We start from the raw sequence: 16,746 nt of genomic DNA on the forward strand, positions 1-16,746 counted from the left end.
ATACACAATGAAGTTTATATAAATATTATTGTTTAATAAATTCTGGAAGTATAGTTGTTTGACAAATGAACTTACAATAAGAGTACTTGCGCTAATAAATTAAGCATTTTGATTAGACTATAGTACATGTTAAAGAACTTTTCATAGCATGAAGCTCTTGAATCATTGATGTTTGGAAATTTTTGAAGTTAGTTTTGAATTTGTATAGACTTCTCATCTACTATTGTTAGCATTGAAAATTGTATAGTGATATTGTTTACTATATACCTTGTGAATGTAACAATTTTAATGCTTACCAATGTGTTATTAAATTCTAAATACATTTTTATGAATTAAATATATAAAGTTTATTGTAGTTTCTAAAATTTAATGGATTTTGAAAAAGAATCTCTTTACATACCATATCCACACATATCAAAAGTAAAAAAGTTAAAGTTATTTTTGATATAAAACATGGTTATTATAAAAAATATATAATTGATTTGTAAATTTCTTGATGTTACATGTCCATCTAATAGATTGATGAATGAACTTAACGTTCACAGCTATGTCCATTTCAACTAACTTTATTCAGTTCCAATTGCTTTATGCAAATAGGCCACGAATAGATTAAGTCTTTTCTGAAAAGCAGTAATGAGCAATTGAATGGAATGCCTAGTTTATAGCAACATAACGCCGACATGAAATCGTCAGACAGATTTGCAACAACGAGCACTGGAGTTAGCATTACGTGAATCTGACGCAGCTACACCGACTACCACAACATTAGTTTGATTCGGATACCACACAAACTCTTTTTGAATTACACAGAGGAATCTTTTAATATTACAACACCCTTCAATAGTGGACGCTAACTCAGCAACACAATTCAATAATACGTGTGTGATGTTGCTGAATTCGTTGCAGGATCAGGCATAAAGCTCCAAACCCTGGTCATCAAGCATGCAATTACACACACACGCACTTACACAAACTATGACCACGAAGATGAGGCAGCGAATCATCCGTGTAGATAACAAGATGAGTCGCATGGAAACCCGCATTTCAATGTCATGTTTCTGTGTTGATGACATTCAACCTCGAGCGTGAAGCTTGCATGGGAGATCGCATGAGTATATCCCAGAATTGGATGTGAAAATTGTGTACTAGTGGGTGACAGAGTAGTACCTCTCCCATGAACTTGCGAAGCGCGTCGGCTTTGCGTTCTTCACCGCTGTCAGTCACTCCCATGGCAGCCTGCTTTTGTTCAAACTGCATAGAAAACCAAGCATGTCAAAGGTTCTCAAGCAAGGTATTCAGTTTCGAACATGAGGTCATTTATATTCGTTCGAATGAAGGAGCGAGAGCATCTCTATAACTGCGTGGAGTTCGTGACAATTGCGATCTGCATGCGATTTTGCGAAGCCCAAACAATGGATTCATCACAATGTTCATCGCAGGAGACAATGGTCGCAGAATTTGTTCTAGAATGGCTTGATGGTGAGGTGTGTAAAATCGCGGTGAATCACTCCTGTACCAGCGTATGCTCTATGTGTTGGCGTGTGTCTGGGTGGAGGTCAGACAACGATGCTTGAGGTAGCTGCAGCTTTTCGACATCGATCTCTGGCTCTCCTTCCACCACAACGTGCCACCAATCCATAGTGTACCATTTCTGAAGGTGAATCGTCAAAAGTTTGCCGTCTTCTGCATCATTTCCAAGGCAACGTTGTGATTTTAGAACTGTTTTGTTTTTTTGTTTTTTTGTTTATTTGTTGATTTTAGACGTATGGACAGAGAGAGGAATCATTAGATCTTTTTTAGGGCATCAAGAATGAAGACAGGAGAAACTAAAACTTTGAAAGTTTTGTGCATTGGACGTTTCTCCAAGGGCGGAAATTTTTGAGCACACTATGGAAAACTTACCTAGATTCCAGAAGCACTCGCTTGGTTTCACAGGTTTGTTGAGGTCGCCCTGCACACAAATGATCGCATTCACTCATGTGTAGTTGCTGACTTGAAATTCTCACGTATTTAAGCCTTTCGGTCTTGCCTGGAATTTTGCTGTGACATCATGTTTGATTCTGTAGCAGGTTTCTTAGTCAACTGCTGACTGATGACTGATTGGAGATGAACATAATAGCAAGTAGATAATCTCAGCAAGATGGGTGGTGTGATTTGTGTTCCAATGTCACACAAGCCTCGTGAAGAAATGGATGATGTTCAAATTGAATCTCGCAGTTTCATGAATCATTTAAAACTGTGAAGAACGTCTCAGTGATGTTTGGCAAGAGGGATTCGAATGCGTGAAATGGTGGATGGGTTTTCAGAGTTGTAGACTAGTAGTCGGTCAGGAATAGCACAACCATGGACAAATTCAACACCACTGAGATTCCATGGAAATTTTACCTCCAAAAGAGGTATTTCACCTTTCAAGCCAATTTTCAGATACCTCGGTTGAATTTCGCAAACCACAGACTTGGCTTTGGTTCCGGCGGGCACCGGAAAGATTAACGCAGTATCAGTGAGGGTTTGTGTCCAGGAGTAGTGCCCAAGGTCTGCTCCGTTGCCGCTATTCGGGTCTGAATGTCAAAGTAACAAGCATATCGTAGTCAGCTGCATTGCCACCACCTACTCGCAGTAGACAACGATCTGGGCTCTTAACCCTAGTTCTGGTAACTGTAACATCTCTCGAGAAAAATCTCTGAGAAATTTGCCAAGACACCTATAGACACGATTCTCAAACCAAGCTCACTAGTTTACAATGGGTCCCATCATTCTGTGTTCCAGACAGTCTCATGAAGTTTTGCAGGTGTTGGGAAGTATCAACTGCAAGATCTATCTAATAACATCTGCTTTCCACAGCCATATGCTCATCAGATACTTCGCGAATGTCATGTGGTTGTAACTTACCCAAGTCCTGTGGTTTTTCACCTTTCTCCAATCCTTTCTTCTTCCCCTTGCAGTGAATCTCAATGTTCCCAGGTTCACCCGCCAACCAATTGTTTGTCACCGGCTCCACTTCTGACAGTGTAGTAATCTCTGTCTCAGATTTCATATCAGTTTTCGTATCATGGTTTGTATCGGTCTGGTGATACAACCCGCTGTTATTTGCAACAAAAACCGCAACCTCGGGATCCTCGCACATGTCCTTTTGTAGGTATTCCGTGGGAGTGATGATCACCGTCTCTTCATCCTCAACCGCACTCCCTTGCTTCTTCGAGCTCTCAGACGTCGAACTTACGGAGCCTTGGAGGCCTTTCGTGCTCTCCGAGACGCTTACATGGGGACTGTCTTCCTCCTTGGTCCCCGGGTCATCAAAAATCTCGTCAAGCTTGGCAACCTTGTCCGGGCCCGCGAAGACATCCTCGATATCGTCGCCGTCCACCCGCATCCGCTTTGCAGCGAATAGCATCTCCGAGACGCGGGCATCCACCCCTTCCTGCATTGCAATCCCGGTCTTCCGAAAGAGATACTCAATCACTGTGGACAGCAAATCCAGAGGCTGTTGTTGGTGCTCCTGGAGAAGATACCTCAGTACTTCGTCAAACGGCCGCATGCTGTTGGTAGCGTAGACGGGCTGCGAGGAAAAGTATGGATCTGGGTTATAATCTTCGTCGTTATCTTCATCTTCATCTTCATAGCCATCCTCCTCTTCATCTTGCATGTTGATAACACCCACCACCGCTGGTCTTTCTTCTGAGTCTTCTTCTTCCTCTTCGTACTCCGAAATAATGGCCATGCTCACAGACTTCGAAATCTGTTTCAACTCTGACTTTGGAGGGCTTATTGCGCCTTCAAACCTCAAGGAGCTCTTGCCAGACCTAAAGCAAAACACGCAATTGTATGAAACCTCGGTGATTTTCCAGCAATTGCAGCAGTTAAGACCTAATTAGACCCTTCTGGCTCACATGCCACTGGTGATGGCAGTCACTGGTTGTAGTAGAGATTCGCAATCTGCAAGGGAATGCGAATCACTGTAGGGTTGCGCAATTTATGCTCCCCATCGGTGGGTTCACAGAGTGCATCGACAAATCTAGAGCCGACTCTTAAAAATCGTGGACATTAGCAGTAAGATACGGAGACATAAGACCTATCCTCAGTGAGTGACCAATACATGTCAGTCTTACAAACTCTTTCCTGCACCATGTAGGTTACCGATGTTCGAGATGAGTATGTGACAGATTCTACCCAAGGAAGAAAAAGCAGAAGAAGAAGAAGAAGAAGAAGAAGACCAAAGCAGGTTCAAGTTTCCACGACGCTAACTGATCAAAGGTTTGATCAAAGCGCCGAAACAACAACAATCATTCAGCATCAATGGTTCATGTCACAACGGAAGCATGCGTCATTCAAACCTCCCAAACCAGCACTCACATACCTGAAAAAACACAATCACAGCATTGAAGTCGCACAGAAAAAACTGAAGCTGATCAGTCTGAAACCGAATAGCACTGTGGGCAAGAAGCTGCTGCTGCTGCTGCAGGCAGTATCCACACATCCATGGCTTCAAGCACAAAATGCCACTGCAAGATTGTTGACTGTTTCGTGAATTGTGACGTTCTAATGAAGGGTGTTGGGAGGTTGTGGATGTTGGAGGCATGGCTGTTGCGATCAGTGAATTGTAAGGCTAGACTTAAGATTGTTGCAGCTCCATTATGGTTTTGGCTTCACCGCTTCAGATCATTCACTGCTCAGGGAATTGCTCAGAATCAGTGAATTCTGGACTGTGAAAGGTGGATCCTTTCTAGTAGAATACATGGTGTCTGGTTCGCCGAGCATGTCTGTTCTGAAGCACAATTGAAAGCTAATCCAAAGCTGAAGCCTATTCCAACTACACAATTCATGATCTTGTTCTTCCACTCTCCCTGAATGCCTCTTGAAACAAAGCTTCGTTGTGTGGATTTGGGGCCTAGACAAGTTTTTTTCACTTCATTGTGGTCGTGATGAGAAACTTTTTGTGTTGGAGGTTGATTGTTTTGGAGGTTGTGAGGTTTGGAAGTTGTGTGAAGTGAGGTGGGTCCGTTGAATGAATTGATAACATGTCGCCCTGAACAAAAAACTTAATTATAGAAATGTGGTTTGATTATATTTATATGATGTTTTCTTAAAAAATTGGATTCTAACTGTTGAATTTACTTACTTGGAAAAAAAATGGATCAATGATAGTGTGGATGTAGTTTAAGGATTTTAAAACTTTGCAATACAAAATTTAATGCTTGAAATTTATTGAAGCAAAGGGAATTTTTACAATGTTTGGGTAATCTTACTCAAATTATGTCTTATTTATTATCAATTGTGTATATTTTTAGGCTTTTTTAGAACCTCTTGTAATTTTCAAAATCTTTTCAACACATAAAACCATATTTAATGGTTTTTAAGAATCATGTACAATTTTTATAAAATATCCTTGGTCAACAATCCTTGTTGATATATATATATATATATGAACTATGAAATATGTTTCTTTTATGATTTAGTTAAACTATTTATTTGAGTTTCTTTTGGTTGTGTGATTTGGAAGTCTTAAAAGTTTTTACAATAAGTTTATAAATTAAGAAGTTTACAAGTTAAATAAATTTACCAATTAAGAAGTTAAGTAAATAAAGGATTAGTTCATATAAAATTACAAGCTAAGAAAGGAGAGTAAATAAGTAATATTAAGAAAGATTTGGTGACATTTAAAATCATACATGTGCAAACTGATTATTTGTCTTTGCAAAATATGTCAAAGCAAATGAACAGAACAAAACTATTTTATAAAAAATGAAGAGATATATTCTAAAATATTTCATATTATTTTTCTTATTTTATATTTTATTTGTTGCATCAATTTATAAACAAGAAAAAAAATGGCACAAAATTAGAATAATACTAACTAAGAACAAATATTATTGCATTGGTGCCACGCTTATGTAACTGAACTGGAATTGGCTTGAAAAAAATATGCAACTTTAAAAAAAATCAATGTATTCTTTTAATCCAAATATTATATTTTGATTCCAATAATTAAAAATATAATTAGGCCTTGATATTCAAAATTGTTACATAATATTTATCTAAATTTAAATAACTTGGATTTGATCATATCAAAAAGTTTAGTTATACTTTTAACAATGATAGTAACAAAAATTATATTTTTTAAATAGTTTTTGAAAATTTCAAAATAAAAAATACTTAATACCAATAGAAATGAAAGGGTCTTCAATATATATAAATATATATATATATATATATATATAATTATTAAATTGACCCAGGCATTTACTAAATTGACCCACCATCGTCAAAAAACTCTCCATTGCTAGATCTTTATTGATTAAAAACCAATGAAAAAATGATTGATTTTGTAAATGCATGGTTTGATTTAAAAATTCTATCTGTCTATCTATTTAGTATTAAAAAATACATTACACATCAAAATGCCGTCTTATATTCTCCTTCCAGTAACAAACGAAAACCTTCGGAAACAACATGGCATATATCATCAACATCCGCGAGAGAAAACGAATGACGTCCAAGAGTAACGAATGCCATCCCAGGGCGACAGTTGGAGGACCCTCCAGACAGGCCCACGTTACGCCAAGTGGCAACGAGGTCACTGTGCCAAGTGGAGACGAAATGTGCCCCCATGTTTTTATGGGGTTCCTACGCCGACGAGCTGGCCTCGTCCAAGTGGCATCGGTGCAATGCATGCGCATGCCCTGAGCCCGTTTCAATCTAATTAATAATAATAAACTTCGACTACTCAGTGGACACATTTCGCACAATTTTCGTTACTCCTTTCTTTCCCGATCCTTGCCCTTCACCGTCCCTGATTTGGTTTCTCTTGTTGCGTGAATTTCAGTGCGTTACAGTTGTTTATGTTAATGTTTTTGTTTGTTTGTTTGTTTGTTGGTTTGTATGTATCAATGAGGGGTTGAGTTGGTGAAGGTTGTTGGAGGCATTACGGGGTAGGGATTACGAGCACGATGATGAACATTATTGCGTTGGCGATGTTACTGTCCTCGCTGGGCTCCGTTATGGTGCTCTCACCGGAGCCTATGCTGATCAAGTCGCCCGGCGATGGCGAGAGTCCCTTGCAAGCAGCGAAGGAGGCTGCTCAAGGGACGCTGTTGAAGGCGGAGGAGACGGCCGGGTCGGTCAGGGATACGGTAGTGGAAGGTGTGACGAGGCCCGTCGGGAAATGGTTCAGGAAGAAGCCGGAGCCAGAGGACCAACTGGCCGCTGCTAGAGCGAAGGCAGCCGAGGCGAAGCATGCATTTGAGGAGGCAAGCGCACAGCTTAGAGATGCCGCGGTTGGGAAACTGGGTTCCACTGCTGAGGCCGCGAAGGACAAGGCCGTTGATTCTGGTACTGTTCCTCACATGCAAAGCCTATATCTGTGCATGTGAATGTCCCATGTGTGGTCGTTCGCAATTAGGTTGGTCAAGGACTTTGTATTTCAGAAAGTCTTGGGGTTTCAATATACACTCGTATGAATCACCTGCATGTCGAAGTCTCATTCCATCTTAGTTCAATGCTGCCCTTCGCTGCTTCAGACAGACAATGAATGTATCATTGGAATCGAGATCTTGCGCGCATTCAGAGCGTTTGACTCCGCCACCACCTTTGTAGGGTTGAGTGAGGGATAGGAAAATATTGTTATTCAAAAAAGTAACTGTGAGCTTCTGAATGCTTTTGAATCGTTTAAGCGCGATCTTACTTCCTGTTTTGTTGTCATTTGCTGACTGCAGCTTCTTTTCTTGCTCTCTTTATTTATTTATTTATTTATTTATTTTTAATATCTGCACTTGTTGCGCAGGGAAGTACGTGGGTGACAAAGCACACCAAGCGGCGGGAGGTATCAAGAACGCAGCCGAAACAGCGGGAGAATGGGTAGGAAATGGTGCTAACGCTGCATACAACAAAGCAGGGTCTGTAAAAGAATCAGTCACTGATGCTACCGCCCACGCTCTTGACGCTGCAGCTGATACTTTCGAATGGGCTAAAGAGGGGACGTATGATGCAGCTCAAGATGCCAAAGACGATGTGCATAACGCCGGTGTGGCAGCAAAAGATAGGACCCTGGACGCTGCGGAATACGCAAAGGATGAAGTTACTGAAGGTGTTGGAAACGCTCGTGACGCCGTGGTTGACAATGTAGTGTTGGGAGTGGACAAGTCTAAGGGAACAGCCATTGATGCTGCCGAGAAGGCGAAGGAGACAGGAGAGTACGCTGCCCATGAGACGAAAGATGCTGGTCATGGAATCCTGGGGAAAATGAAAGACGCAGCGTGCAAGACTAAGGAGTGTTTGTTGGCACGCGCACATGAGGCAGGCTCCTTTTTACCGTTTTTGGGGCAAGGAGTTGGCTATGTGTACAATGACGCAAAGACGGCGGGTGACGACATCGCAAGCTCTGCGAAGAAAACAGCCAGCAATGCAGCTGAGAATGTCGGCGAGAGTGTGAAGGGTTGGACGAGGGATGGCGATCATAATATTCTGGAGTCTGCGAGACGGTCAGCCGATAGCTTGCGAGACAGAGTGGGTCGGCATTACAGGGAAAACCTTGATTCTGCAACGGACACTGCCGAGGGATATTACGACGAGGGAGGGCGTCGTTATATGAGCGCGAGAGATTACTACGGCGAACCCAGTCAACATTACTATAGAGGAGTGGATGGTAGGCGACGATACAGAGACGCTCCTTCTAGATTTTACGACATGACGAGAGATGAAGCTGAAGATTACTATGATTGGGTGAAGTATAGGACGAGACGTGCGTACAGGGGCGCAAGAGACAGAGCGGGAGATTACTACGAGGATGTGAGGGACAGAGTTGGAGGTTACATCCCTGGCCGACAGGAGGAGGACACCGGAGATTATTATGGAGCTTCAAGGCAGAGAGCCGGCGATAGAGACACAAGAGGCGACTACTTTGAGAGCTCGAAGTTAAAGCCAAACCAGGATCTCGGCGCAGTGGTGGAATCCATGGGCTGGCGCCGTGTGGGCGTTGTGTCCCCAGATCATGTCTCCGTCTCGTCACCTAAGGACGTTGTGATTGGCGATGTGAAATATGTGTGGCAAGGAATAGGGCGACCTCCAACTCATGTTACTGAAGAGCTTCATGACACTGTGTTTCGTCACCCTATGAACGGTGAGGAAGGCGCTGCACACACACTTGGGGAAAAGCTGGGCCTTGTGAAGGATCACGCGAAAGAAGGAGCTGAGAGTGTGAAAGAGGGTGGCAAACGTGCCAAGGATCAAGCATATGATACCCTTCGAGCACCTGTAGACTCCAGAGGGAGACGAGGTGATCTACCCAATCACCCGGAATACGACGATTCAAGCGCTGAAGACGACTCGGTTATAACCAAAGGAACACGAGATCTGAAAGAAAGGGTGCGTAACGCAGGCCAGGCATTCGAGGCCCAACGCTCCAAAGCGGGGGAATATGCAGATGAAGCTCGTGAAGAGCTCGCAACTTCAGTTGGATTGGGGAAAGATCGGAAAATAAGTCATGATGGGGGGCGATCTCTCCGCACTTGGAAGGACGTGTTCTTCAGGAAGCCCGTGGGGTTCCTGTTAGCGGCAACGCGCGCCTTGCACCTCCTTACATTCTCCACGGTGTATGGCTCCGGCATGTGGATGACATTTGTGTCGGGCCTGATTTTGTCGAAGCACATCCCTCGGCAGCAATTTGGATACGTGCAGAGCCGCATGTTCCCTGTGTATCTCAGGATCTTGGCGTTGGGGCAGGGGTTGCTGCTCTTGCTGTATTCCATTTTGAATCCGTGGTTTTCTGCTGAGAGTGTAGAACGAGTGCAGTTGCTGAACTTTGCGGTGATGATTGCCTCCACTTTGCTCAACGCGTACGTTCTGGAACCTCGGGCCACAAAGGTATGAATTACTGCAGTCGTGTAAATTTCGTAATGACGGTTGCAGCCTCGTACTAAAATAATGATTCAGTTGTGCAAACCAGTCATTTTGTTTACTATAAAGCTTTATTAATGTTTACGCTTGGATGTGTGGATGAATTGGTTCAATAAGGAGGTTAATCAATGCTCATTTATTAACTTTTGGATCATTCAGTGACTCCAAAGTACCCAACCAGATCCTGAGGGATGAGATTTGCCCATGATACAAGTGAGCAACTCACTTTGTATTCAAATCTTTCTCTAGAGCGATCCTATACTGCCAATTGAAAAGTTGTTTGATCTGATATATTGATGCAGGCCATGTTTGAGAAGCTTAAATTGGAAAAAGAGGAAGGAAGAGGTGTGGAGGACGCAGGAACTGTTTTAACAAGTGGGAAGCAGTTAATGAGTGACCACAAAAAGAAGCTTGCCAGTGTCAATGAGCACTTCAGTATGCTACAGGGCTTCTCATCTGCACTTAACTTGATAAGTTTAGGCGGTTTGACCTGTCATCTATGGCATCTGGCAAACCGCCTTGTGGTGTAGTTAACTTCACCAGACGCTAATGTATGTAATCAGTGTCAAATAGAGCAGCTAGAGATCAGCTTCTGGTTGTTAGCTTGTGAAGAGATTTAGTGTCAGTTCCATATTTTTTGTAGGAGCGTCAGTTCCCGTGGAGATAGCGTGCGAAGATGCAGTTAGCAGTGGTTTGTCAACGTCATTCAGCTCTTTGTTTCGGAGACAGTACTGGGTTATTAGTGGGGTCAGAAGTTGATAAACACCAGGCGTTCGTCTCCACGACCTCGGACATCTTGAAATGTAAATTTTTTTTGACGTTGTCAGCGATGTACATAGAGGTGTTGAACTCTTCAGTGACAAACATCAATAGAAATGAACATCAATACTGTTATCCAAACACATTGAAATGTTGTAACCAGTTCTATATATATATATGCTCCAGAATCTATTTCAAATTCTAGATTACTCAACTTAAGAACATTTAAGAACCATTTTAATGTTGGCCTGTCCCCGATCTCTTCGAATGAATATTCGCAAGTTGTCGACATTAGTAATCACTTACTCGAGCGCAAAAATTGCAAGACACATTATAACCTGAAATAAGTTGCCCACAGGGAAATACCAACTGTCCCAACATTCAGCATAGAAAATGGAGCAATGCTGAATCCATATTTGAAGAACACTGTATTGTTACCTTCCCATCAATGACACAATTACATCAATTACCTTCCCAATAATGTCTAGTCCTTCCCATCAATGACACAATTACATCAATTACCTTCCCAATAATGTCTAGTCCTTCCCATCAATGACACAATTACATCAATTACCTTCCCAATAATGTCTAGTGAAACGTCATTTGTATTTCCAACAATTGACTGCATGCAGCAGACTGACGAAACAACTTCTAGTGGTCACACTGACATGCTATGATGCAAAGCTGCATCAAACAGATCACGTGTCCGTTCCTCGCACACTAACAGGCGGAAGCTAGTTTGCTGTACATAGTATGAGACGAGCACATTAACTTCATTGGCTCCCTTCATGTAACAATGACAACTGTTACGACGGTAACTATGATAAGTTTAGATCTATATTCCAACAAAGTAAAATGTATAGATAAAATCTATAACCTACTAAGATACAATTTCGTTACAAGACTCTTTAAAATGCCAATACGCGTGCACTGCGAAACTCATCAAAATGTGGATCTTCCTTAACAATCGGTCTACAAACATCTTCTTGCACTGATGCTAAGTCTACGTACCAGCACCATTGATAGAGAATTGATTTTTCCAGTTGCGATGCAGAAGCTGAATGATAGCTTAAGTTCGTTTAGAATGTTGATTGAGATCGATGCAAGTCAATATTCTTTGCAGGGAGAACAGCCGTGAAAGCAACGTCCTCCAAATCCTTGATGAACTCTACTTCTCTCTTGCGTTTCGGTGATGGAGGCGGAGAAAGTTCAGGAGATGAAGTTTCATTTCCTGAATTTAGTGGCTTCACTCTAATCGGAGACGGAATCTTTTCTAGCAGGTACTTCTCCTGCATCAAAGAAACGACTTAATTATAATTCTTTAACGTCACGAAATCCTTAACTCCTGCGGGAGCTTGACCACTTGAAATAGAAACAGAATTCAATCAGACAAACATGTCACATTGAGAACGCGCAACAAACTTGTCCACAATGATTTGTCAACTTAATTGGAGTGACTAAAATCTGAGAACATGAATATTTAGACAAATTATGTTGACATGGATGGGTCGTTTTCATTCTGTGTACTGACACTAGCGACGAGGTGAAAAAATTATAATCCAACTATGACAGTAGTTCACAAAAAGCCACGTGAATACCCTCAAACTGTAAAGTCTTCATAACCAAGTGTAGAACAAACTCATCGTACGTAGAGGAACTGTACCTCCATTTGAATTTGGAGATGTGCTCCTGGAGAGCTTAATTTCGGTTCAACCGACTCAACTTCCATTGCTTCATGGTTATTCGGAGAAGCCTGTCAAAAAGAAAAAAACATGATCTAGCGATGATTATAAAATGGCAGTAGATGAGGATACTTCGCTATCCAAAACCTCACTCCGCTAAATGTGAGAGTTGTGTCACGAACATGCGCTAGATATTGGATCACGCAAGCTAATGCATGGACTCTACGTTTACGTTTTACGACCAAGAAAACTTGCGAAAGGTTGCACAATTAGTTGTGTTCTGGACAGTCGACATGACCAGGATTGTGAGGCTAGTTCAAAGCGCTTACAGAGCAATTACAATGTAGATCCGTAGTACCGCTTCTCATAGGGCTTTTAGGGCTCATGGATAGAGTTGTTGTTGCCATATCGTCAGATACCCCAATTTTAAGCTTTCCTGAACAATTATCGTCCCAATTCACTCATAAGCAGAGATCAAAAACAACAACTGACTTCGATTCATCGGCACAAACACATCAAACAAATAAGACACTCCTACGAACGTGCGACATTCAAACAATGACCTTCGAGACGTGGCACCAAAATTATGCAAAACGATAAAAGCTTACAGCAAATTGCTATTAGGTACGAATCAAAACAGCAACACAAGTTTTCATTCGAAATCAGTAAAGAACGCACATTTCTGTCAAACCTTTCGAAGGCGTAATGTACTCATAGACAGTAGTCGAAAATGGCATGCAAGCATCGCATTCAAGATTCAGAACTCGTAATATCATGACTTCAAACACACCACAGTAATATACCAGATAGAAGCTCTAATAATAGTAATATCTGACAAATTGGTATCTACCAGACGAGATGTATTCCAAAACTTGCCAAACTGGACGCATTCCCAACTAAGACCATAGCAAAAACACAAGAGATCGATAAAAATACTTCAGATTGGAACAGTAATTCGACGTTTGAACTCTACAACATAAAAATACAGGCCGAATGTTGGTGTAAATTAAGGGAACAGAGAAAGTTTGTGCTTTCGAAGGCAAGATTAAAATCGCCTACGCACAGAGATTACTCTAGATCAGCTGTGCGCAAATGGAAACATACATACAGAAAATTCAAGATCCGCGGACTCTCTACATTTTATGTACAGAAATTGTGAGGTTGATACTCCAATTTAACATAAAAAAGACTGGTATTAGCAGGTGCAAGTTATTTTGAAATGAAAAAAAGGATCAGATCCCAAAATCCACAAAAAAATGCTCAGGCTGTGTATATAAGTTACGTGTGCATCCATCATAAATCTTCAAGATTTATGCGTAAATTAAACTAAAACACTAGCAGAGAGTGCGTTAGATGGCTAGTAGCAAGAGTTAAATTGAAGAAAAAATGAATATGCCGAGAAAATCACCAGATGGCATCCTAACCCGAACACTCTCGTATCCCAAACTTCGATCCAAACCCCTCTTTCGCCCGGGTTCAACTTCTGATATGGAAATTTCCACGTACAACATTAACACCAGAGATTAAGACACACCAAGGTAGGAATCAATTGTTTAACGACGGCCTAAAGAAAAAATAAATAAAATGGGACATTGTGAAAGAGGTACTTGCTGTGGCCGACCAACTCTAAACGCTTGAAGTAAGTACGAAAGGAACAAAGTCAAAGGAACGAAACCGAAAAACGGAAGAATGAAACAGCGACACAACCATCAGGAGGAGATAAAAGAGCCTAAACTGCTAACGGAAGAAAAATAAATAAATAATCATCGAGAAGTTGGAAGGGATCTAAATAAACAAAACAAAACAAAACAAAAAAAAACAAAAAAAGGGGGGGGGACCTTAAGACCAGCAGCCCTAATTGCGAACCGGAACACCGAGAAAAACCAGACGCCCGCAACTCTAAAAACAAACACCCGCGGACACAAGACCAGAACAACCGTCGGTAATCCACAAACCACCAGAAAAAAAAAAAAAAAAAAAAAAAAAAAAAAAAAAAAAAAAAACTCGTAAAGAACAGCAGATTGCACGGAGGTCACCAAACGCTGACACTTCCGACACCGGACGAGTCCACTCAGGACGCTAAAAACTCCCACGAAATGAACGACCTTCGCGGCACACAAAAATGCAGCCAAACTGCACACACAACACGCAGAACAAAGCAAAAAACAAAAAAACAAAAACAAAACAAAACAGACAAAAACAGGCACCGATCGATCGACAGCCTACAAGTACAACCCGAAGATAGTACAGAGAGAAGGTGCAGCAGCAGCAAGGGAGTGAAAGTAAGAAGAAGAAGAAGAAGAAGAAGAAAGGCTAGGAAGTCGGGATCAATGCAAAAGAGACGATGCTGAAGCAAGCAAACCAACGGAGCAGGAGGAGGAGGGAGCCAAACCTTCCTCTCTTGCTAAACCAGAACAAACTCTCTCTACACCAGTGAATGCAATGGAATGGAATGGCTGTCTGGCTGGCTTCACCTTCCTCGACCTTGAAGCTTCTTCACTCACACACACACTCTCTCTCTCTCTCTCTCTCTCTCTCTCTCGCCTCACTCACAACACTCACACAACAACAACAAATAACAACAAACAACTACAACAAACAACTACAACAACAAACAACACTGCCTGTCAGTCATTCAGTGACTACTGCCACTACTACTACTATTCCTCCACTTGTGAGCGACGACGACGACGACCCCCACCAGGACGACGAGGACGACAGCTTATGCACCTCCTCCCACCCCCACGTCCGTGTGAACGCGGTCCCTCAGCGGATGGATGAATTAATTTCTGGATGATTACCTGGAAGTGTTATAGATGGATTTTGGGATGAGGGATGAAGTGGGGTGTGTGTGTGTGTGTGAAGCGTGATTGGGCGATGCTGTGGGATTTGCGTGGCGGCGAGCCAGTTGGGGGGATGAGAGATAATCCGACGTGTCCGCCTGAATTAGGGTTACGGGCACGGACGGAGGGAGGGAGGGGAATGGGCTGCGAACGAAGAAGCCTACGTGGACCCCGTGCCAGGTTGGCGATAGGGGGTGGAACGACATGGGACGTCCGTTCGCAACAGCGAGTTGCTCCCCCTGGAGTTCGCTTCGTTCCCCTGGAGGACGTTCCCCAGGAAGAGACATTGATTTCTTTAAATGGTGATTTCACATCTGGTGTTTTCTATTTTTGTATAAACAATATTAATTAATTACCATCATGATTTAGTGGAAGAATTTTCATTTCCTTTTTATTTCAACTTTTTTACATGCGATGTTCATACAGGTCTATACAACCAATTCTATGCATTTTAAAGAATCAATAATGTACATATTTATAGTATTACAATCCATGGAATAGTTGTAGGTTGCAATGAGAACCGTACCAAATTAATTTATGTCAAATAAAAGAATTTTTGTACACCCGAAACCACATTATGTTACAGTGATTTTTTAATTTTTAATTTTTTGTAAATACAATCTTTGTTAATGCTGTTAGATTGGATTGCAAATCTACGGCTGTAAAATACAACTAAAATGATATCTCAGATATAAATGTTCAATCAATTTTATTTTTCCTTAAATAATATGAAATGTATATAATTAAACCACATGATGCTTCAAGAGGTAGCAAACCATTGAATCAAATCAGATTCTATCAAATATGATGATTTTGTCTTTTTTAAACTCAAAATGTAATTAGATACTGTTTTCAACAAAAATTGAACTTCTGTCTTAATTATTATATATATATATATATATATATAGATCATCGTTAATTCTTCCACAATATTTTATTATCATGACCAATTCCTTAAATGTTAAAAGTACAATATATTGATGGTTATGTCTGTTTGATACATGTTGATATTATCAATGTAGTAGAAATTTAATGTAAATAAAATGCTCTCAAATAAATCTTGTGATTTACTTTAGCTGTAAATTCTTTTCAGTGTGTAAGATTAATTTAGTATACAAATTTTTAAGTTATTATTATTTTTTTTTACAAGCACATATTCTTTATAAAAATGTACAAAAATCACAAATCAATTGCACATTTTGATGTTCCTAACATTGTTGTTGATATCATATTTATTCAAAATTCAATAGAGAAAAGATCAAGTTGGGTTTTTTTCTTTAGATTTGGAATTTAAAAATAATATAATTTACACTCATATAATATGTACTTATGATAGTTTATATAGAATGCACTCTCAAGAATATGTCAACCTACATCAATTTTTTTGTTATTGAACTTTGCAATTCTTGTTTAAGTGCTTTTATTAGAACATACTCATAACAATTGGATTTTTTGTAGAATATTTTAGATTTAGAAAAAATAGAATAATGTTAGAGATGAGTTGATTTGAAGTAAACAATGTATGTTAAACCAAAATTTGATGTAATTTGGTTCTATTATTTAATTGATTTACT

General features: G+C 40.7%; 3 protein-coding genes across 8 annotated transcripts; 1 reads left to right on the plus strand and 2 right to left on the minus strand.

The window, feature by feature from the left end:
* Positions 1–457: 457 nt before the first annotated feature.
* Positions 458–4,563, minus strand: LOC112281078 (uncharacterized). 2 transcript variants are annotated; one of them, XM_024517251.3, is made up of 7 exons: positions 4,355–4,563; positions 2,890–3,800; positions 2,386–2,558; positions 1,903–1,951; positions 1,517–1,683; positions 1,168–1,251; positions 458–929 (listed from the first exon to the last, which is right to left on the minus strand). In XM_024517251.3, exons 2-7 carry the CDS (start codon positions 3,716–3,718, stop codon positions 909–911), a joined length of 1,323 nt encoding a protein of 440 aa, XP_024373019.1. In that variant the 5' UTR covers positions 3,719–3,800; positions 4,355–4,563; the 3' UTR covers positions 458–908. The 2 variants fall into 2 exon arrangements, with proteins under 2 accessions (XP_024373019.1, XP_024373018.1); XM_024517250.3 differs by having other exon boundaries at positions 912–1,251; positions 4,355–4,500.
* Positions 4,564–6,744: 2,181 nt separating this feature from the next.
* On the plus strand, positions 6,745–10,790 carry LOC112281236 (uncharacterized). The gene is made up of 3 exons (XM_024517517.3): positions 6,745–7,326; positions 7,778–9,855; positions 10,191–10,790. Exons 1-3 carry the CDS (start codon positions 6,945–6,947, stop codon positions 10,416–10,418), a joined length of 2,688 nt encoding a protein of 895 aa, XP_024373285.1. The 5' UTR covers positions 6,745–6,944; the 3' UTR covers positions 10,419–10,790.
* Positions 10,791–11,234: 444 nt separating this feature from the next.
* Positions 11,235–14,946, minus strand: LOC112281237 (uncharacterized). 5 transcript variants are annotated; one of them, XM_090249962.1, is made up of 5 exons: positions 14,804–14,946; positions 13,738–13,812; positions 12,659–12,765; positions 12,311–12,400; positions 11,235–11,936 (listed from the first exon to the last, which is right to left on the minus strand). In XM_090249962.1, the coding sequence occupies exons 2-5, from the start codon at positions 13,745–13,747 to the stop codon at positions 11,727–11,729; spliced, it is 417 nt and encodes a 138-aa protein (XP_090106088.1). In that variant the 5' UTR covers positions 13,748–13,812; positions 14,804–14,946; the 3' UTR covers positions 11,235–11,726. The 5 variants fall into 5 exon arrangements, with proteins under 5 accessions (XP_090106088.1, XP_024373286.1, XP_090106090.1 ...); XM_024517518.3 differs by having other exon boundaries at positions 14,722–14,946; XM_090249964.1 differs by having other exon boundaries at positions 13,008–13,812; positions 14,722–14,946.
* Between the last annotated feature and the right edge of the window lie 1,800 nt (positions 14,947–16,746).

The sequence above is a fragment of the Physcomitrium patens genome, chromosome 4, assembly GCF_059467195.1.
Source record: "Physcomitrium patens ecotype Gransden chromosome 4, ASM5946719v1, whole genome shotgun sequence".
Taxonomy (NCBI): Eukaryota; Viridiplantae; Streptophyta; class Bryopsida; order Funariales; family Funariaceae; genus Physcomitrium; species Physcomitrium patens.